Below are 19,927 nucleotides of genomic sequence, written 5' to 3'. Positions count from 1 at the left end.
GATGAGATTCTATAGATACATATCTGTGATTATTCTGGCCTTGTACATTTTTTGTATCCTTGCGTCAGCTATCTTGCTCTGTGAAGGAGTTCTACTAAAAAAGTACAACTTCCTAGATCAAAACAGACAAAGAAATCTGTTGCTTAAATAACCCAGAAAAAAAATTTATAGACGATAGGAGTATAACCTGAAACAGTTATTAAAAACAAAACTACAACAAAGAAAATAGGAAACATTTTTTCTACTGTTAGTGTTTTCTTGCCAGCATATAAAATTCACAGGAATCTCACTATTTGTGAGTGTTGTGAATTCTGAATAAATATATTTTTCATATATAATAAGATGTGGTGTATCTAGTTCCTGTAAATATCATGATCTTCCTTATAAAAGTAATGACTTTTCTTGTCAAAGTGCCTTGGCCTTTAAGTCAGTTGTTGATGATAATTACTTGCAGGTAACACTGGCAACCAATGGCAAATCCGCAGACATCAGTGTTGAAGAAGAGCCTTGGAAACGTGAAAACTAAGGGAAGAGATTCCCAGCTCCATCTTTAATAAATCCTGAAGCTTTCTTCTGGTAAAAGATATCACGATCAAGGAAGATTTTTTTTCTCTCTCTCTCTTTTTTTTTTTAACATCTACAGTTTCTGCTTAATTTCTTAACTGACACTTAGCAAAGATCTCATATAGTCAATGTAGTGTCTCTGCCAAACAGTGATCCATAACCATCTGTCTCCCTTGTGTTACTGTTTGGACAATGCAGCTGACGAATACTCCATGCAGTGTGATGTGTTCTCACCTGCCTTCCTGTTCATTCAAGACGCAGAGAATGTAAATGCTGCAAAATGGAAAGATCATAATGCCAGTATGGCTCACTAAAGGGACTCAGGGTCACAAATAGTTACAGAAAAATATAACTTCATGCAAGCCTTCTAGTGATTCAGTGATTCTTGTGGCATAATTGATCTAGTTAGCACTGTATGGCTGAAACAGCTTTTGAAAGTGTCCATAAAGTTTTCTATTTGTTACAATAATAATAAGCTCCTGACATGGGAAGCACTGAATTTTTGTGCCTAGTTGTACTTCAAACAGAACTGAGATCCAGGGGCAAGATTACTATGTGGAAGTCAATAAATGATCCCGGACCTTTTGTTAGACTAGTACAATTAATATTTGGCATTAAGACCTTAGATTTGCATGTGCATGCGATGTATTTTTATCAGCTGTCCAGGGCAGATGCCACCCCCATTTTATTAGGTCACATTTTATTGTGACCGCAGTGCATCACGTAACACAAGGCAGTATTATTGCAGGGGTGATCATTCCTAAATCCATGCCAATTGTACAAAACATAGAGCACCGTGGGCTCAATTATGTCATTCTTAATCAAAGTAGGTAGCACCTTATTATTCACCCTACTTCACTGATGTCAGAGGGAGTCTTCATGGGGAAGGGGCTACTCAAATAAGATACTACTGAATGTGAGCAAGGATGTCATGACTGGGTACTTGATAATGCTCTGTAAGTAAATTCTGAGTATATTACACTAAGAAATTGGGAAGTTTTGAATGTAACCATCAGTGGCATGAAGTGTGTCTTCCAAGAATGCCATATGTCAGAGAACGACTAAATCCTGAAATTATTAGTAAGCCAAATTCCTGGTTAAGGTTACTAGAATTTGACCAGGATTTGGACTGATGAAGAATAAGCTATAGGATTTCGACCAATGCATTGAATATATCCTTCTGTCTTTCTCTCCTTTGCGGAGTAATGGTTCATATAAATCTCTTGTCAGAAAAGTTTCTAAGAGTACATGGCATCTGCATTAGAAAGATGGTGTTTTGTTAACATACTATAGCTTATTCATCCTATCAAAAGAAATTGCAGTCGCAATAATCGCCCTGTGTTTTTAAAGGTGCTTGTTAATACTCTGCAATTTTGAGACTCTGGTGAATGCCTCTCTACTACTAACGATGTTCTATAGCAAATCTGAGCCAGGTGGACCCTGTGAGGCTGTACCCACAGAGTGGGCCCTGTGCAGGGTCTGGGGGAACTCTCAGGGGTTCTCAGGAATGGTGAGCTTAGAAATGGCAGAGAAAAGAGCTAAAACATTTAGAGACATGGGCAATTCAGCATCTGTGCTCAAGACCTGTTGTAGGTCTAAGCAGAAGTTGTGTGTTTAACTGTGGACTGTATTTGGCTCTATAGAAGCTATTAGAATATAAATATAATGTGCTTTTCCTCCTCTGCATTCATATAAAGACCTCTGAAAAAGCTGCACACGCTCTTAATTATGTGCAAGTCGAAGTTCACTGTCAGAGCACCGCTTGTCATGCTTCATTGGTGTGGAATATTTTTTTGTCCTTGAATTTTGTTCTCACAATTCATCACAATGATCCTAAGCAAGTCAGCTTGAATAATCTAGCAAGTATAGAACCACTGTGAATTCTGTAGGCCTCTAATATGTATTAGAGGTGGATGCCTTTTCTAGAGGTCTTATGAATCATCTTAAGGATGATTTGTGATGTACAGAACAGTAGAATATCCAGAGAAGTGGTAGGTAGGTGGTCTTCTTTTTTCTTTGGTCACTGATATCAAAATAACCAGAACTAACCTTCAGTTGTTGCTTCTCTGAATACGTAAGAGAACCAATGCGAATACTTTAAGAAAGTGCATTTGTGACGGCAAGAGTAGGAAGCAGAAGGTCACTGACTTTGCTCTGTTTGTGTTGAACAGAATGTCTGGGTATTAAGATTATCTTGGGATTAGGGCCCTAGTCTGCAGGTGAAAACAACGTTACTTGCGGATTAAGTGCCGGAGATGTGCCTGGGGAGGCTGCAGGTGCCCCAAAGCCTTCCCTCCTCTGAGGGCGCAGGCTTGTGCTGTGAGCAGCTTGCTGACACTGGGGCGCTGGGCCTGCCTGAGAGCAAGACGCCGTATTTGTGGCTGGTTAGGGCAGTGGTGAACAAGGGGCAGCACCTGGCAGCCCGGCTCGGATGCCTGCTCACCGGCCTGAAGAGCAGCCACAGCAACCACGGGTCTTGTGAGTGAATTTGGAAAACCAGTCCGTAGACTTTTAGCTGTATTTTGAAAGTGTTCAGTGGTTGCAAATGAAAAGGGATGCCAGCAATGTGTGACTGGGCAGCTCCTCAAAATTGCATATTGAGAAACACTTACAATGTGCTTACGCATATCCGCTTGGGACGTGCTGTCTTTTGAAGAGTGGTTCTTCGGATGGAGACTAGGGGAGGAAGGAATGAGATGTTAGAGAAACTCCACCCACACAGGGGAAAATAAATGTGGGCCTTTTGACGGGACTGGAATAGCAGGCTGTGATTTTAAAATAGTGATTCTATAGATACAGTAACTCAGGGATGTTTCAAGAAATAATTGCAATCGCATTTCTCCACTTAAATGTGGATGTGGGAGAAAGAGAAATGTTGTTTTTGGTAAACCTCTCTGCTTTTACCCTGGCTGAATATTTAATATAGTGTTACTCCAGCACAGCACTGTATTTAACCATCAAAAGCTTTCCATTTTGCTGGGAAAATGTAACTCACTCTTGGCTTGCATTTCTCGATTTGCTCATTCCACATGAGGCTGGGTTGCTACTTAACTAAATAAACAGAAACTAACCCAGGGACTGGCCACTTCAGCTAATGCAAGTTCACATTTCAGCAGGCAGGGCTGACCACTGACCATTCTCTTTTTAGTTTCACTAGAAGGTGTTGATGAATGCATTTGCATGTGGCAAACATTTTGTGTTTGTTTCCAGGGCTGGGGTGGCAATGTTAAAAGAAGAACACAGTAGAAAGTGATTAGCGTTCCATGCAGCTCCTGGAGAAATTAACGTTTCTTTCCAATGCTCACCCTGCGTGCTTCTCTGTCAGCTCCTTGCTGTCAGTGCAGCCGATACCTTTTGCCCTCTGCATTGCTGACAGTGCACTGGCACATGGAGAAGTCTAAACCAGGTGAAGAGTCAGTTAATTGCATGCTTAATTACACACTTATTTTGTGCATTCGCTGCTGAAGCTAGGTCAGCATTCTCTTGATACCCATTCACTGAAACTAAAGCACACCACACGTTAAAGCTAAAAAAAAAATGGAACTCTTTCCTGCAGTTTTTTTTCTTCATTTCTTCCCTTAGAAAACAAAGGCTGCACCAGCACTGTGAGAAACACATGTGGCTCTTACACATGTGCTTTAGATAGGTAGGGCACAAGCCATGTGAGCCATGATGTGAAGTGTGCTTCTTCCATTTGAATCAGTGAGAAACTCATTACGTCTTTGAAAAGCTATGCTTGCTGTAGTAAAACCTGTGCCGGCAATGTTCTGGCTGCATGAAAGTTCCACTGAAATCCAGGGGAATCACGGGCTTCCAGGAAAGGTCAAGTCTCTTCCTGTCTCTGCTAAGTACTAAGGGATTTCACAATCCCATCAGAGGCAACAGTCTTTGTCTGCTGCTTAAGATGAAGGTGATTCTCGGTTCTCAAAGTTTTTGTTAAGATGCTTGTTTTTTTCCTAATTATCCTACAAATCCAGCATTGAGTTTAAAACTCAGCACACAAATAAGGATTACTGTCATTAACGTGGGTTTTTTTCTGTTCTTTCCTCGAGATACTGCTAATTTTCATTTCTTTCTCAAAGCACATGGAATTCCACGTGCTACTTTAAAAGGCACGTGGAAGTAAAACTAGTACGGATTTCTGATTTGTTTTCCAGCACTGCCAGTGCCATTACATTTCTGGTAGCTGATACACAAAAGAACCGACTGTTCATAGGAGAAACCGCAGCAGCAGTGTTTGAACAAATTTGTTCTGGCAACTGTCTGGGTTGTCTTTGTTTCCTCGCCTTCTCTTGTGTTGTTGCAGCCTTGTTGTAGCAACACAGCAGCGATCGCACAAATCCCCCCAAACACAGGCAGTATTAAATCTTACCTCTGAGATTCACTTCTGTAAATAAGTTTCAAAAGGCTCTGAGCTTTAGTACCAGGCTCAGAGAAATCCTTTTGTGGAGACATAAGGTGTAACTGTTTCTCATTTCAGTAGCTCCATTAGTCTATTCTTATTGCTGCATTTGGATTAATTTACAGAAGGCTAAATAAGGGCACTTTATAAAAATGTACTGTAATATTAGTCTGTTATGAGCCAGAGATTACCCTCAATTTTATTACTGTGACTTGTAAGGACCCCATTAAGATATTTTTCATATTAATCATAGTACTGGTGTAGCTCACCTTGGCTGTTGTTGTGCTTTCTTCCCTGCATAGGACTGTGTGGGCAGTCCTGCTCCTGCTAGAAAACACTCTCTGAATGAAGAGTGATTTTCTTTTCTCCAATCATATTGATGATTTTGAGGGAAAAATATTTACCCAATTTCTATTGGCTGAATAACTGGAAATAGAGGATGGCATAGAGTACTGGGGAGGAAAGGAATTACAGTGCGGAAGTGTCAAAAGGAAAGTTCATCTTTACCACCTTATTTTTAAGTGACATGTGCTAGTTCAAAATTTACCTATAACGCTGTATTAAGTCCATTTTCCTTTGAAAGTCATTGATCTTACCTCCCCACAGACAGCTTTCAGTAAGCCTCAGAAAAGCACAGGCTCCAGTTCTGCATGCCTATGGCAGGACTCACTGCTTTATGCTGTACAAGGAGTGCCTCCCTCATTTTTTCCTTCTAATTATATCTGATATTAAATTGAAGTCTGCTGCTATGAATGAGCTGAACTGCTCATAGCTGAACAGCCCAGGTGCTGATGATTCCCTTTCTCTTATGAATGGGCTTCCTGGCACAGGGCTCTGTGCTCTCCCTTGGCTGTGCCCACCATCCCAGCAATATCTCCCCTTGGCTGGGGGAGGCTTGGTGGCTTCCCATTACTGAATCAGTACAAATGCTGATGGGTAACATGGTTGTGCTTTTGCAGCTAGAGTTCTTACAGAAAACCCATACTCTGAACATGAAAAAATCCTAGAGCATAAGACTGAGTCACTGAGTAGGTCTCTACTAGCCCAAGATGGAAACAGCCAACAAACTAACACCGGATTGGGAGAATCAGGAAGACTTGTGAGATTTCTTGCTTCGCCCAAACCTTGATCCCCTTTCAGCTCTATCGGTGTTTTGCTACGGAGCCAATGCTGCTGGATGCTGCAGCATCCAATCCGTCTAGTATGATTGTTCAAAATTCAGGAGCCCTGCAATTGTTTTTAATGACACTTTGTGGCATACACCACTACATGAAGGGAAACTGTCATAGACAGCATCGCACAACCTGGATTGTCTGGTACCTGTATATCGTTATGTACATAAGTAGGGTAGCGTGCAGGGATTTTTCTATCTTTCTTTTCTATTTCTTTTCTACAGTTTTTAAAAGACTGTGTGCAAACTGTGTTTACAAATTGATTTTGCGGTCACTATTGTAGATTGTGGCACGTCCATTTTGGTGTTATGCATGGGCTTGTGAGTCCTTGTGTACTACAGGTTGTCCTTCCTTCTTAAAGACAATTGCATACATTCCCACCCAACATATCCTGCCCCTTTGTTAAATATAGCCCATTTCCTATGATCCGGTGTGAACTGTAGCTTCTAGAATGCATGAGAAAAAGCTGCATATGTATTTATATTGTTAAATACACTATACTCAGTACTGATTCAGTTATTAATATAGGCTTTAGGGGTTTGTACTTGTTCTCTGGAAACTACAGTGTAGATTGAACTAAATTACCTAGTATCTGTAATTTACAGACTCTGATATTTTCTTATATTTTCTATATGACCTTGTATGATAGATAGGAAGGTAGTCCTTTAAAGCTGATCTTAGAACAAAACCAGTTTTCTCATAACATTTAGGATCAATGAAATATTTCTGTGATATGCTTAGTGATGAATTATAAACAAAGCACAAAATGCAAGAAGCAAATAGGAATTTCAAGATGTCCTCAAATGCTGCAGTTCATTATGGAACAGTGTTATAATAACCTGAACAATCTTTTAGATTGACTGTCTTGGGCAATCGCCCCTCATTTTTGTCATTTCTCCTGGTGTTACCTTTGCCAAATCCTGCAGATTTTTCTTAGGACCTGATCATGTATAACTGAGTGACTCATACTACTGATTAAAGAAAATTGTACATCTGGGTAGGCAAAAAATAGGTACCCAGTCCATCGTGCGACAGTGCAATGTACATGAGTTCAGCCTGCAGAAAGACTTCATGACTTGGCCACCTATCTTTGCCTTCTTGAAAGGGGACCAACAAGACCACCATGGGACCAATGCAATTGGGTAGCATCCATAGAAATACCTCCTGCTTTCTTATGTCTTTAAAGAGGTCAGACACTATATTTTTTGACTAGGACAAGTGGAAATTTCTCCTCTTTTACTGCTCTCTGTTCCCGTTAGACAAATTCCTGTTGGCGTTTAAGGCCGTGGCTACAATTATTTTTATTTACAGAACAAATTGGAGTGGAATTAAAACATACATATATATATATATATAAGTATTAATAACAATTGTATCACGTGTAGTTTTCTTTATGGCCAGCTAGCTCCTTGATTCAAAGCAAAACATTGAAAAGCAAATACTACTGTCCCAGTGTAACTGATACTTGCTATCTCTCCACTTACTCAGAACTCTGTGGGGCCGTGTTATTCTGCTGAGGTTTTGGAGAGTAAATTTCTAGTAGATAGACATGTGGGAAGATGTGTTGATGTACCCTTGTATTATAATCTTTCTTGTACTTTAGATCACTTGTACCAGGTATTAATAAGAACTGCAGGTAGAATAGTTCAAATAGCTGTAAAACCTTATTGTTACCAGTTCTGACATTTTGTTGAAGCATGATGTCCAGTGCCTCTCTGCACTTAGTGTAGATAATGTAGCTATCAATGTGTAATTTCAGTGAAATGGTGTGTACAGTATGGGTAGTGGTGCATTAATTTAATTTAATTGGTCATTGTGTACTGAGCCATAGTAGGAAATTAGGCTGACTTTCAAAATTCTGTTCTACTTTTGGGTTTTGTTCTTTTGTCTGGCTTCGTTTTCCTTCTGGCCATTTAACTGAGTCGGTTTCATAGCTTAGTAGCTGCTTTATCAGTTGATTATGGACTATTCTGTTCTGATAACATTCAGAATAACGTATGCAGCCAACTTATTGTAAATATGTTGTTCTAGTTTTCAGCTCTCTGACTGGCATGGTATGTGTCAGTACCTGCATGTGTGTGTTTCCCTGGTAGTGAGAGAAAGTGATGCCAGCATCAATGTGCTGGCTCATGAGTGCACTTGTTAGGACACTAAGAACTAATGCACACATGGAGTGATTCGTTTTTTTGTTCCTTCTTGTTTGCTTGACATGTTGGGACTCTAGCACCAGAAGTTCAGTAAGTCACTGTTTAAATTAGCACAATGAGCAAGGGGAAAATCAATTTTTCCTGCTAGGTGCCCTCTCTGCTGTTTGTGCAGTATGTGACTCATGGGCAGGGATCCACTGCTTTTGACATTGTTTGAAAAGGATATTGATAGGAAAATATGCTAGAAAATACTGCTGGAAATAAGTGCAGAGCTAAGTGCTTCTTGAACCACTGTGGTTGAAGTCCAGTGGACTGTTTTTTACAAGAAGTAGGTCTGATCCTACAGTAGACATGAACTGTGTATTCAGTGGCAAAATTCTTCAGAACTAAGAGCTATGATTGAGATCTGTAAGAAAGTGACTTTTCTGGGGCGGAAGCTGAAGGTGGTTCTGAAAGAGTTTGGGTGGGAAAGCAAACAAAAGCTGGTTCATGCCCAAGGTACCTGAGTCTGGTTCTCATAAATATGTTCTTGCCCCATTAAGTGGAAAGTGATCAAAATCAAGTCCCAAAGCACAGGAAGTATCCTTGGTGAGTCCTCCTACGGTGTTTCAGTGTGAATCACAACGTACAGGACCGCACACTGTCTGCTCCTGCTGCTGATACCCTTTGCCTCCTCTTAAAAGTGGAGGAGAGTCACGAGATGGAATATTTTCATATATTTCACCTGAAAGGAATAAAAAGCAATAGGAATGGGATTGGTTCTTTTTGTTTCTCTCAAGAAGTTCCCCAGATTTTGAAACATACTGTACAGTAACTATAGCACACTTTATTAACTAATGAATGCAGATGATAAAATTTCTCCCAACTCCGGGCTCTGTTCTTGTATATTGTAGCTGGAATGCTTTGTAGACTAATTCTATTTTTGTAGTTCAGACCTTTACAGTTATCTGTAGTCATTTGGTTTTAATGCTTTCTTACGGTGTGAACTGATTTCTGTAACTTTCATGTATAAAACAAACTGGACATTCTTTCTATACTGGAAATAGTCGCGAATATAATATTTCACTAAGTGTTGTACCTCTTCTGTATATATCATCAATAAATGTTGATTCCTAATTTTCCTGCCTTATATCTGTGAGTTTTGCTCTCAGCCAGGGCTGAATTCTCGCATGATTTGGGTAGGAGTTTAGATAAGCAGATGGATGGATGAGAGAAGCAAAGAGATGCAGGCAGGGCAGAAGGTGGATTTGGGTTTGCCATTGCGCCAGGAATCCACCCACTGAGCTGTATACCCCAAATGTCCCCGAGAACCGGCTGCAGCTGAGCTGATTTGCCATGAAGTCCAGCATCTGCTTACTGCAGTGAAGTCTAGAACAGCCTTGGCAATGAAGGATGGAGGAGGAAGAAGAAATGTTAGGAGAGTAGGAGGATGCGATAGTTGGCTGCAGTTGCTTTAAAAACCTGCTTCACACCTCCGCGTGTCTGAGGCACGCACTGCCAGAGGAAGGATGTTACCACATCCGGGCCTGGCCCTGTTCACATACACTGCTGCCATTATGACTCCAGTCTCTTTAGCACTCGCTATTCCCTGTTACTTGCAACTTGAGAGCAGAAGAGATGAGATTTGAGGACTGCTAGAACTCAAACAGCCTCCTCTGTTGTACTGGTGCCTGTAAACAAGACAAGGTTGTGAAAGAAACAGGTATCCCCAACGTGCCATGCCTAAGGAGGGGAAGAGCATTAAAAATAACCTCTAGACAGGCTGCTGGGCACCTCTGCACCAAGCACAGGGCTGGAGAGGACAAGTCAGGTTTGGGGTTGCTGTGCTGAGGGGAAGCGAGGGCAGCCGTGTGGGGCCTGCTGGCACCGGACCTCGCCGCACAGCAGTGTGCAGCCACAAGGGAAGCAGGAAGGAAGTGAGATTGCACTCGGTATCGGGCTGTGCAGCCACAGAGATGTTGGCATGGCAGAAAGTTTCTGCAGTGATAAGCAAAGCACATCACCAGTGACAGATAGCAAAGCTGGCAACTGAAAGCCACGGGGAGGGGCAGCGGAGGAACCAGACCCCCAGCTTCAGGTGTCTAAGAAAGCATCCTAGGGCCTGCCCTTCACAGAGCTGCAAAGCTGCCTATCCATGGTTAAACTGAACAGAGTGCATCCTCCATTCTCATTTGTGAGACTAATCCACATGGTGCTGGGGTCTTCCTGCCTCATGCTCCCACAGCCCACAGGCAGCAGGTGAGAGGTACTGCTGTGGAGGTGTCCCAGAAGGAGGAGGATTGGCTCCAAACTGAGAGAGCTGAAGAAATTCACCCACAGATTCACTGTGTTTCACACACATTGCCAGGATTACCTGAATCACCAGCTCTAAACAAACTTTCAGCTTACCATTACAAACAATTTTTGAATGTGTGTGTGGAGAATGCTCCAAAAAGGCTCAGTGAGCAAAGCCCTCACCTTTGCAGAAAAGCAGCACAAAGCCAACCCTCTGAGCTGTGCCTGAGCTCTGCTTCTACCACGTGAAGGGCATGTAACCAGCGTGTAGGCTCTGTGCCTGCCTCTGCATGGGGACCTTCACCCTTTGTGAACAAAGGAACACTGGTTTTGAGTCACTACCTGAACAAAAAAGCATCCTCACCTAGAGCGTATTTCAGACTTTCTCTTGAAAAGTGAAATAAAAAATAACTAGAGAACAAACCACAAAAGAAGTGCAGGGAAGTTCCACCATAAAGCTGTTCCCATTGGTGAATCTGACAGCCCACTGCTGCAAAGCAAAATATGCCAAATGGTGGTGATAATTGCAAGGCTGACTTTGCAGGAGTGAAGGAGCTGTGGGGCAACCAGCTGAGATCCTGATCTGTGGGCACTGGGCATGGCTTTGGAAGGCTCAGCTCATCGTATAGGCTCAAGCTGCAGTCTGCTGGCAGCTGTGTCTGTGCTGGCTCCAGAGAGCATGCTGATAGCAATCAGCAGCCCCCAGACAGATGTTTCTTATTAACAAGGACAGGCTGATAAAAAATGGTGAGTATAAACTCAGAACTTAGATCTGATCTCTGGGCAAAACATATCTAGCTTGTTCCACGTAAAATGAAAGCATGGAGTCTTATACACCCAAAGAAAATGTGGTTGATGAAAATTATCTAAGCTTTTTTTGGATTAAGCCAAGAAAAAGAATAGGCTTTTGAGAACGTGGTGCCAGAACGCAGATATAGACCCATGACTGCAAAGTAAATTCAGATTTCAGGCTAAAACTCTGCTGTAACCAAACCACTGCAAGGTGGACATTTAGGTTAAACACCATCCTAGCACAGTAGCCTAAGGCTTTCAGATACAAGGTGCAAACTTACAGTCTCTGGTTGAAAGTGCCTTCTTGTTTCTTCCTCTCTTCTTTCTTTCTCAGAGTTTGAAGGATGTCAGGATTAACTTGGCAGCCCGATCCTTTTGGTGAGTAGAACAACCACTGTCTCTGAGCCGTATGCTGGCTTCCCAGTGCTGCCTACGTGCTCCCAACTTCTGCCGTGTCCTTGGCATTGCAATGCAGCCACCTGACTCAATCCAGCACCAGAATGGAGCTGCTGTTGAGCTGCAGTCTGTTCAGTGGTGCTACAGAGGGAGAATTTTTACTCATAGTGTAAAAAAAATGTTTTAGTTTTCTGACGGATACACTTAAAGTCATGTTGGATCCTGTTTGACTTGACCAGTCCTATTTTTTTTTGTAAATTTCCAGGCTTTTTTTTTTTTTGGTAACAGGAAATAATTTACTTTTAATAATATCACAGTACAAATAGATAGTTGTATTATATATTAGGCATCTTCTCCACCCCTTCGCCCCCCCCAAAAAAATGTAATCTATCAATCAGATATATTAAAACTAAATCAGATATATTAAAACTAAACTATGTCTATTTCTGAAACAAAAAATATTGCTCATTTGACAGCCTTTGTGCACCTGTTTTGATCCATAGCATCATCATCTTCATGTCTTTCTTCTGAAAGAAAACACAAAACTAACGATATTGACATCAAAGTTCAATACACTGCAAAGAATGTGTGAGCTTGGGTTTCAACGCTCCACTTGTTCATCCTGACCCCTTTTGCCTATAGAGTACAAAGATTTAATAAGAAGCGTGCAAAGCCTTGAAGCTGTAGCTTAGACAGAACCTTTCTGTTGGATCCATTCAGGCAAATCTCAGAGAAAGCTGTGTTTAAAGCACGTATAAAGCTTTCACTGCTTTTTCTTCTTCCACTGCACCAAAACAAAAACAGCTCCCTTGAGGTCAGGGCATCTTCAGCTTTTCAAAAAACCATGCTGCAGCACAACTGATCTGTGAAGACAGAAGTCGACTAGAAATCTTGTAGCACACCCAGCTCCAGATGGGAGAGATGGGCAGAGAGAAGACGAGGTGCTGTTAGTCACCTTCGTGTAGCCTGAGCTTTGCCTCTCGTTTCCCACAGTCAGAGCTGGGTGCTTTCAGCAGGGCATTGGTGAGCGCGCACAGACACAGATGAGTAATGGTGAGAAGTAATCTACCAGGGGAAAACTGGTCAAAAGCCATTTGCAAATCAGGTGGTGAATGCAGAAGGTGACCTGGAGGTGGGGGAGTTCACAGGAACAGGCTGATACTCTTTTCCTTATCTGAAACATGAAATCATTCAAATGCCAAAGTTCTGGGGATACTGGGGGACTTTCCCAGTAGGTGGCAAAGAAATTTTGCTCAATCTCCATTTCATCTTCCAGTGACTGTACTCTTCCTTCACCAAAACCTCTGGCTTTCCCACCCCCAAAGTTCCCACTGTTTCATGGTTCTTGCCCCGAAAAAGAGATGAGAGCTTTGTCCCCTATACCCACAAATCTGGAGCTACAACCCAGGAATCTGCCCACGTCAGCATTTCTGCTCCCGTCTCTGTTTCTTTCACCTCTGCAGAGGAAAACACATCAGTACATGTGGTTACTCAAAGGTAACCACATGCTCTTTAACAAATCAAATCTCTTGCAACCAGAGATGTCTGAGCCTTGAACTGTTTAATAAGGCCACGAAATAATTGCTGGCTAACAACCTAATGTAGCATAAAACAAACGGCTGGTGTTGTGTAAGCAGAGGCAGAACAGTGTTCTCAGAGGATTTTATTGCTCCCCTTCATCTATAGAAAGAACAACGAGGAGAAACCCCAACCAGGGTGATGGACAAACCTCTGCCTCTGTGTGACTTTGTCAGAGTCTATGAGACACCTGGAAATTTTCTCTGATAACATTCCATCCAACATACACTCAGTGCACTGGTAGTTGGCAGTCGTGTTTTTTGGCTAAGGACGTGCAGGAGACATCACATGAAGGAAAGAATGCTGTACAGAAATATCACTTGGGAACTGATGTTTTGAGAAGGCTTTAAAACATCCACACAGATAGAGACGAAGGCTGTACATCCTTTCTCTGCTTTAATCAAACATTCCTTTCAGAATCTTCAAGAAAATACAGGTGAAACCATCACCCAGGATTGTTCAATGAAAATATTACATTCTTGTAAAAATATCAATCACCTCTCTTTTAAATATATTTCCTGCTTTAAATGTTATTTCTACCTTACTGCGTTGACCTTAACTTGGACCAAGATTTGTGCTCCTAGGGAACTGAGCTTGTTGCTAACCCCATGGAGATGGGGGCCCACTGGAAGCTGGTGGAGCACGAGAGGTCCCACAGCCTACAGCCAGTTCTGCAAGCAGGAGATCTGCCCGTGGCTCTGTATGACCACACTGCCAAATGCTTCTCCTCTCCCACTAGCCACATTGACCTCACTTACCCTCAACATGGAACCAATTTTATTTTTGGAAGCTTATTTTACAGTTCCATGTGGTATTTTTTGGTAATACTTTTTAAATTACAATTTAGAGATGATATGTTCTTTAACATTGATTAATCTATTAAATAAATATGCAAATATATCTAGTGCTCTATATAAAAAAAATACATACACGCAACAAACAACCCCTGAAATAATAAAACCAAGATTAATAAAAATATGCACTATATTACATGTATGAAATGGCCATCTAGTTTTGAAACTACAATGAAACTTAATTACGCATTATTTGCACAACATAACCTAAAAAGAATCAGCATATATAAAATAATGGCACTGCCTTTTTAAAGAGAAATTGAGCATCTCCATATAACAAATATAACAAGAAGCCAACAAGTACTGTCCATACTTCTATAGGTACTGAGCATTAGATAAATTAGAAAGATTTGGTGGATTTCTCCATCTTCTCATAGAAGATGAATAACATGACCTGGCCCTTTTTATTTTTATTTTTTAAGAACATTCACCCATTAAGACTTATCTCCTTTTGACTGAGGCTTATAATAAATTAAGATTTAAGAAGAGGCAAAATTCTTATTCTGGATCTCCACACCTAGAGAAATACATATGTAACACCAGTTTAAACACAGCCTTCAATAGATTGTTCTGATTTATAATGAGAAATAGAAAATCTGGCCGTATGGAAATTAAACAAAAACCGATGCAGACTGTCAACAGACACAACACAGCTCAGTGTTGAAATATGTGCTTATGGTTGGCTGAGAGGTTTAACAACGGGCCCCATGTACTTGACAGTGTATGTCACCTTGTCCTTATTGACTTCACCTTGTTTGAGCACTCCTGGACTGCTCATAGATGAGACATACAGAGTCAGAAAGCATCCTATGCGCACACTGAAATCACACCTCATCTTGGGACCTTTTGCCCAGGTGCACATTTTCCCTGAGGAGGTCTGCCTGCAGATACCTGGGCTCTGAGCAACTCAATGGAATGCTTGGGAAGCTGCTGAAGGGCTCTAAACTGAGAACCATGATCACAATTTTTGTTGTGCTTGGTGTCCCAGTAAAGATCAATGCTAGCCTATGTTAGCATGTGGCCAGCTGAAAGCCCATCCTCTGCACTGCATCAGATGGAGAGCATAAAGTAACCTGTGTTAGCAGAACATTTTCCAGTGCAGGTGCTGTGGTCAGGGAGCAGATACCTCTGAACATCTCTTACCAAACTTTCCCCATCCCAGCCAACACAGACCTCACTGCTTGCAGTGATCTCCGGTCTTTTTACTTGCATTTTTCTGAGGCAGCCCAATTAGAAGGTACTCTCCACTCCAATATGCTTTCTTAAAAATAGCACAGATCACTGGTAGTAAATAATTTTCTTTCTGGCAGTTCATATCAATATAATGCACAGCATCATTGCTTAATACAAATACTTCACATAACAGACATAGAAGGACAAAACAAAAGTTAATGACAATGCAGATGCAGCTATTTTACTGTATTACATTACTGGGAGAGTTTCCTTACAATTTCATTGATCTTTTCTGTAAAATTTCAACTTCTGTTATCAATAAAAAAACAGTTTTTCCTTTGGCATTTTTGACTAGAAGAAGAAAAAGTGGATGAAATAAATCAGAAGTGAGCAAGATCATACAAAAGTAACTTTTCAAAATATTGGCAAACTGGTGCAATACAACAGTTATGGGAGAAACTGCATCTCCTATTAAAATGGAGCAGGGAGAGAGAAAGACCTATTCTTCAGGAACAAAAATGCTGCCATCATTTCTGATGACTTCCATTTGCTTGATTTGTGCTTGCACAATAGAGCTGGGGTCATACTGCTTTATTAGCTTACTAACTGACTCCTTAAAAAACATACATGAACTGTAATCTGTGAAGGAGGGAGGGGGAAAAGCAACAGACACCTCAGAAAATCAAGGATATATGTACAGATTGTTAAGATAACAAAGAAGTTTATTATGTATCAGCTCATGTTTTCCTCCCTTTGTTCCCCCTCCCAAAAAAAACTTGCTGTATGTCCACAGACATTTTAAAATAGAGATAAATAAACTTTGTCCTTCTGGGTTTCTCTTGTTACAGACCAAGTCATCAATCATTACAAAATGTCACTTTTTGCTTTTACTGGCAGACTTTGAGTGCACCTACCACTCTTCCTGGCTGGAAGGCATTGCTGGTGAATTCTGCTGGGTTAGGCATTGCATAGGAGGCACTTCTGTTTTAAGCCCTTTTTATTTTGGCTCTTGACATCTGTTACTCACTTACTGTTGTACCACGATAAGTTTAGTACCTTAAATGCCTGTAAGATGGAGCAACTGGATGCTTCTGTAACTCCGCACAGCGAAGGCACTGCATCTGGGGAACAATGACATGCCACGTGCCCAGGACACAGTAAGTACCCTCTGTGTAGGAATTGGGAACTGACTGCAACACCTGGGGCTCATTTCAGAAAGCAAATGTCAATTTTGTAACTCAGACATCATGTTAAAATAATTAAAAATAAAGAAAAAAAAATAAGCTTAATTGTGTTCAAAAGACATCAGTAGCACAGTGCATCTGAGAATTCCTGCCCAAGGTCCGTGTGATTTTGACTTTTCCCCAGCACTGATCTATTTGGTGACTTTGTACCGCTACACTCCGCTCTTCATGTCAACTTCATGATTTTGTGTTTCATCAATGGTAAGGAATTCGTCACATGCTCCTGTTTGGTCATTTGACTGTTCTTTGTGAACCAGGTGCACCATTTCTTGAGATTTGCTGGCGTCTCCATTTAACTCCCTTGTCTTCCTGTCCTCCACGGCACCTTTGCCATTATTAATGACTAGCTTTTTCTTCTGCCCACATCTAGATCAAAATAAAAAGAATATAAGTACCATAAATGGAGAGTAATGGAAATACAAAAACTCAAGTAAATATTTATATATACTATATATATAAATAATACGAAACATTCAAGTAAGTATTTAGGAAAATGTTTCTGGAAATGAAACTTGTGTCTGCTAGCGCAAACCTATGCAAAGCAAAGTGCACGGTTTCTCCATGTTGCATATATTATTTTTGAAAAAATGCAGCATTTATGTGCATAAACTTTACAGGAACACACTGGTCCACTTAGTGTCACAGAATCATAAAATGGTTGGATTGAAAGGGACCTTAAAGACCATCCGGTTCCAACCTCTCTGCCGTGGGTAGGATTGCAGCTCATTACATCAGGCTACCCAGTATCTGTTGTTCCTAGAGAGGGGACTAAGATGCACTGTTGGAAGATGGAGATGGTTTTCTGATTTGGGTGTATCCATATTTATGTACTATTTATATATCCCACTATACAGACAGGATAGTTCCAAATCCAGACTCGGGATCAAGATTCAACAGCTGAGTGTTCACTGAATGTAGACAGCACAGCTCTCTTAAGACGGACACCAAGTTTTAAATTTGTACTGTAAAAGTGTTCTCTTTTCAGTGAAGCAGGTTTTGTCTGAATGACTAATCTGGCAGTTAAGTATCAATGTTATTCATGCTTACTGACTGATAGCTGAGGGTTATTTTATTCAAAGCAGTTCAGTTTGCTGTGTAAATGTTGGATACACACTTGGGAATCATTCCTGCTCTGCAACCATGAAATGCAGAAGGAACACAGGCTTTTAAAAGTGTGACTTCTTTTTCTTTCCTGAAATGACAGTGAGTGCCTAAATGTGGGACTCTGCATGGAGATTCTAATTCTTTTGGCAACAGACACCATACACAGGCAGTCTTCTTTGCAACACAAGGAATAATAAAGACATAAATAAACAAGTAAACTGCCCTGCACTGAACCTTGGGCAATTTGTTTGGTTTTGTTTTGTTTTAAGATAACATCAGTTTTAATTAAGACAACAACCATTAAACATTAAAAAAAAAATAAAAAAAAAAATTTTAAAAAAAACCTCACTACACCAAAAACACTATGATGAAGCAATTTGCAATCCACTGAGAAGGACCAATTGCTTTGTGTAGGTACTTGAGATTGCTGACTTACTCATGTTGTAGCAAATACGTAGTTCTCATTTTTAAACAAATGAATGCTTGGAACATTCCCACCTCACTGCCCAGCTAACCCTGCAGCAGGTTAGCACTTATCAGAACAAACGAATCTCTTGTTATTTCGATCCTGCTAAAGCAAGAGAAAACATTCCACCTGTTTCAAGCATACTAGATGACGCCCCTGCTTTAAAAATTGCTCCCCACAGGGATAAGTGCACGCTGCTAGGGTCTAATCTGTGAACACACACACACACACCCACCCATGCTCACTGTCTGTCCTTGGGTCTCACTCCCAGCTGCATGGCAGCTCTACATAAGAGATGTTTTCCACTCGCAGCATCTGGGACATAATTTTTAGCGTTGAGACCGTTTCAGTTCTTGTCAGTTGCAATCTATAATTACTCATCCTGGCCCTGTTTGTCTGTTTCTATGGTGACTTGGGGTATGAGGAAGGAAACAAAGGCAGCCTCTGCTTTTATAGGCATAGCGGAGTGAGATATAAATCAATAAGCTGTGCTGTTCAGGGCGTGTAACTCCAGAGTTGCTTAACTTTAAAGAAAGCTGTAGATATTTCTGTCTCGCCATGTGCCCGATATCTTTCTTATTTCACGTGGTCTCTAACAATATTGTGTCAGTGCTTCTTTCTATCACCCCCATCACACTTCAGTGTGTTTGAAGAAGTACAGGGTACCTTACCTCCTCCGGCTGTTAACGGCGATGCACACTGCGAGGATCAACGCCAGTGCCAGGAGAGCAGCAACGATGATCAGCCATTCTGGGGGTTGATGGAGGGAAGAAGAATGTGTTAATCCATCCCATGCAATTTCAGAGTTTCATGGACACTCAAGCATTCTTTAAACTGTAATACTTTCTTTTCTAGTTTAAGTGGATATTTGCTCCTTTTGCAAATTTCTTCTTTGCAAATGAAATACATTTTCATCAGTCATATTGCTTATGTGGCCAAAAAAAGTGCTCACCTATGCCCAGGCCTACTCTGATGAAATGCCTGTTCAATGTCAGCATATATAAGAATTGCACTTTGGCTGACATAGATGTAAAGCTGTTGTATCACTGATTTATTTCAAGAGCAGGAGAAAAGGCTGAGACAACTGCAATCTTAGGTGCAAAAGTAGGATGAATTGAAGGTTTGAGTGAAATGCCTACATTCATTTTGTCATCTAAAACCTTAAATTAAGGAGCATTTGTGGGGCAAATTCTAAAAAATAAAAAGGAACTGCAATATCATAAGGAGGTAAAAGTGGAAGGGAGATCACATAAGCTGTTTCCAGTGAAACAGAGTGAATAAAAACACCCCTGGCAAATGTTCCATTTGCTCTTAGATTTTTTAAAAATGGAGATTTCATGGCAACTTTCCCTGTACCCTGTTCTTTATGCAGGTCGTGCTATGGTTACCTTACCAGACTTTATCTTTCTGCCCTTCCCTGTTGTTTCTGTATGATTCAGTGCCTTAAACTGAATACAGTACCTCAGCTCTGGACTTGCCAGATCTACACTGAGTGGGATAATTGCTTTCTCTCTCTTAAAAATCGCTTTACTGTTAATATGTCACAGAATATATTTGCATTCTTTTGCAACTGTATCACTGTGTTGGCTTCTTTCTATTCTATTCCATTTCAATCTGCAAGCCTTTTTCTGCAAAGCTTGTCTCAGCTATATTTTTCACTGAACATTTTCACATATATGATACTTTACATCTACCTTCAAATTGTGTCTGATTGCATGAAAAAGTATCAAGATTATTTATCTCTAAATCCTGTTCTCCAAA

At 40.9% G+C, this 19,927-nt stretch overlaps 2 protein-coding genes across 9 annotated transcripts in view; one reads left to right on the top strand and one right to left on the bottom strand.

Annotated features, from left to right (window-relative positions):
• Window positions 1–9,403, top strand: part of SLC1A2 (solute carrier family 1 member 2) — an 84,810-nt gene extending 75,407 nt beyond the window's left edge. For all 4 annotated transcript variants that reach the window (XM_052695242.1, XM_052695244.1, XM_052695243.1 and 1 more), the window contains one exon: window positions 455–9,403. In XM_052695242.1, coding sequence (XP_052551202.1) covers window positions 455–526 — 72 coding nt within the window. In that variant the 3' untranslated portion in view covers window positions 527–9,403. The remainder of the gene's footprint in view (window positions 1–454) is intronic.
• Window positions 9,404–13,702: 4,299 nt separating this feature from the next.
• CD44 (CD44 molecule (Indian blood group)) overlaps window positions 13,703–19,927 on the bottom strand; it is a 56,325-nt gene continuing 50,100 nt past the window's right edge. For all 5 annotated transcript variants that reach the window (XM_052695238.1, XM_052695233.1, XM_052695234.1 and 2 more), the window contains 2 exons: window positions 18,838–18,916; window positions 13,703–16,962 (listed from right to left, as the gene is read on the bottom strand). In XM_052695238.1, coding sequence (XP_052551198.1) covers window positions 16,749–16,962; window positions 18,838–18,916 — 293 coding nt within the window. In that variant the 3' untranslated portion in view covers window positions 13,703–16,748. The remainder of the gene's footprint in view (window positions 16,963–18,837; window positions 18,917–19,927) is intronic.

The sequence above is a fragment of the Tympanuchus pallidicinctus genome, unplaced genomic scaffold, assembly GCF_026119805.1.
Source record: "Tympanuchus pallidicinctus isolate F22 unplaced genomic scaffold, pur_lepc_1.0 scaffold3, whole genome shotgun sequence".
NCBI classification, from domain to species: Eukaryota; Metazoa; Chordata; class Aves; order Galliformes; family Phasianidae; genus Tympanuchus; species Tympanuchus pallidicinctus.
Note: the sequence above shows the minus strand (reverse complement) of the source record. Positions and strands in the feature narration are given on the sequence as shown.